General features: G+C 36.4%; 1 protein-coding gene across 1 annotated transcript; it reads left to right on the forward strand.

Moving 5' to 3' along the window:
- Window positions 1–414: 414 nt before the first annotated feature.
- Window positions 415–744, forward strand: LOC107656924 (EGF-containing fibulin-like extracellular matrix protein 1; the record flags this gene model as incomplete). The annotated part of the gene is made up of 2 exons (XM_016444870.1): window positions 415–537; window positions 622–744. Coding segments are annotated over 2 exons (246 nt in total), but the record flags the coding sequence as incomplete, so codon positions are not given.
- Between the last annotated feature and the right edge of the window lie 809 nt (window positions 745–1553).

Consider the following 1553-nt stretch of genomic DNA (forward strand, 5'->3'; position numbering starts at 1 on the left):
ATGTATGTTGAAAAGCAATAATAAAAAGATTTAAGCTAAAATATTTTAAGTCAAAGGGGATCGACTGACAAAAACATTTGGGAATCCTTGCTATAATGCCTTTTACAACAAAATACTGTGTCTTTACCATGGTATTCACAAAGCCACTTCAAATATCTTCTATATCATTATAGTTAACTACTGTACAGCTAAAAAAAAAAGTAACTTGAAATAAAATATTGAAAAAACTCAAATAAAATACAATTAACATAAACTACATATTTAAAAAAAAAACTAATAAAAATCATAAAACAGCAAAATTACTAAAACTTTAACAAAAATGAAAAAAAAACAAAACTAATTGAAACTATTAATAAAACTATAATAGTATCTTAGTGATGCTAAAATAAGTCAATCACTGATGTGTGCATGCAGACATAAACGAGTGTTTGTCCGGGGATCACGGCTGTGACGTTAACGCACGCTGTGGGAACATCATCGGCTCGTATTTCTGCCAGTGTCTTCAGGGATACAGCGGAGATGGAGACTCCTGCTACGGTCAGTCTGAGATCCCGATCAATGCAGTCTGAATGCTGTGATGATGATTGATGATGATGATGCTCGTGTCTGTGGTTTGCTCAGATGTGGATGAATGCACTCAAGGTAACAGACTCTGTGAACACGACTGCATGAATCAGCCGGGGACGTACAGCTGCGTCTGCAGCCCTGGATACGCAGTCACTGCAGATCTACACAACTGCACAGGTACACACTCACACAATACACCGCACTCACTTCAGTGTGATTTACTTCAGTGTCATTCACTTCAGTGTGATTCACTTCAGTGTGATTCACTTCAGCATGATTCACTTCAGTGTGATTTACTTCTGTGTGATTCACTTCGGTGTGATTCACTTCAGTGTGATTGACTGCTGTGTGATTCACTTCAGCGTGATTCACTTCAGCGTGATTCACTGCTGTGTGATTCACTTTAGTGTGATTCACTTCAGTGTGATTCACTGCTGTGTGATTCACTTCAGTGTGATTTACTTCAGTGTGATTCATTCCTGTGTGTTTCACTTCAGTGTGATTTACTTCGGTGTGATTCACTTCAGTGTGATTCACTGCTGTGTGATTCATTTCAGTGTGATTCACTGCTGTGTGATTCACTTCAGTGTGATTCACTGCTGTGTGATTCACTTCAGTGTGATTCACTTCAGTGTGATTCATTCCTGTGTGATTCACTTCAGTGTGATTTACTTCAGTGTGATTCATTCCTGTGTGATTCATTTCAGTGTGATTTACTTCAGTTTGATTTACTTCAGTGTGATTTGTATGTTTTTCCATATATTTTCAGGTTCATTCATTTTCTTTTTTTACTTGGTTCAATGCAATTAATTTCTGTTGTGTTTGAATTTTGTTCAATTTACTTTATTTCAATTCAGCTACAGTTCATATAAATTCAGTTTAGTTCTATTCAGTTCAGTTTAGTTTAACTGAATTAAATTCAGTATAATGCTACTCAGTTCACTTCAGTCAGTTAGATTCAGTTTAAAGGGGTCATATGACGTTGC

The sequence above is a fragment of the Sinocyclocheilus anshuiensis genome, unplaced genomic scaffold (assembly GCF_001515605.1).
Source record: "Sinocyclocheilus anshuiensis isolate Anshui unplaced genomic scaffold, SAMN03320099.WGS_v1.1 scaffold22128, whole genome shotgun sequence".
Taxonomy (NCBI): domain Eukaryota; kingdom Metazoa; phylum Chordata; class Actinopteri; order Cypriniformes; family Cyprinidae; genus Sinocyclocheilus; species Sinocyclocheilus anshuiensis.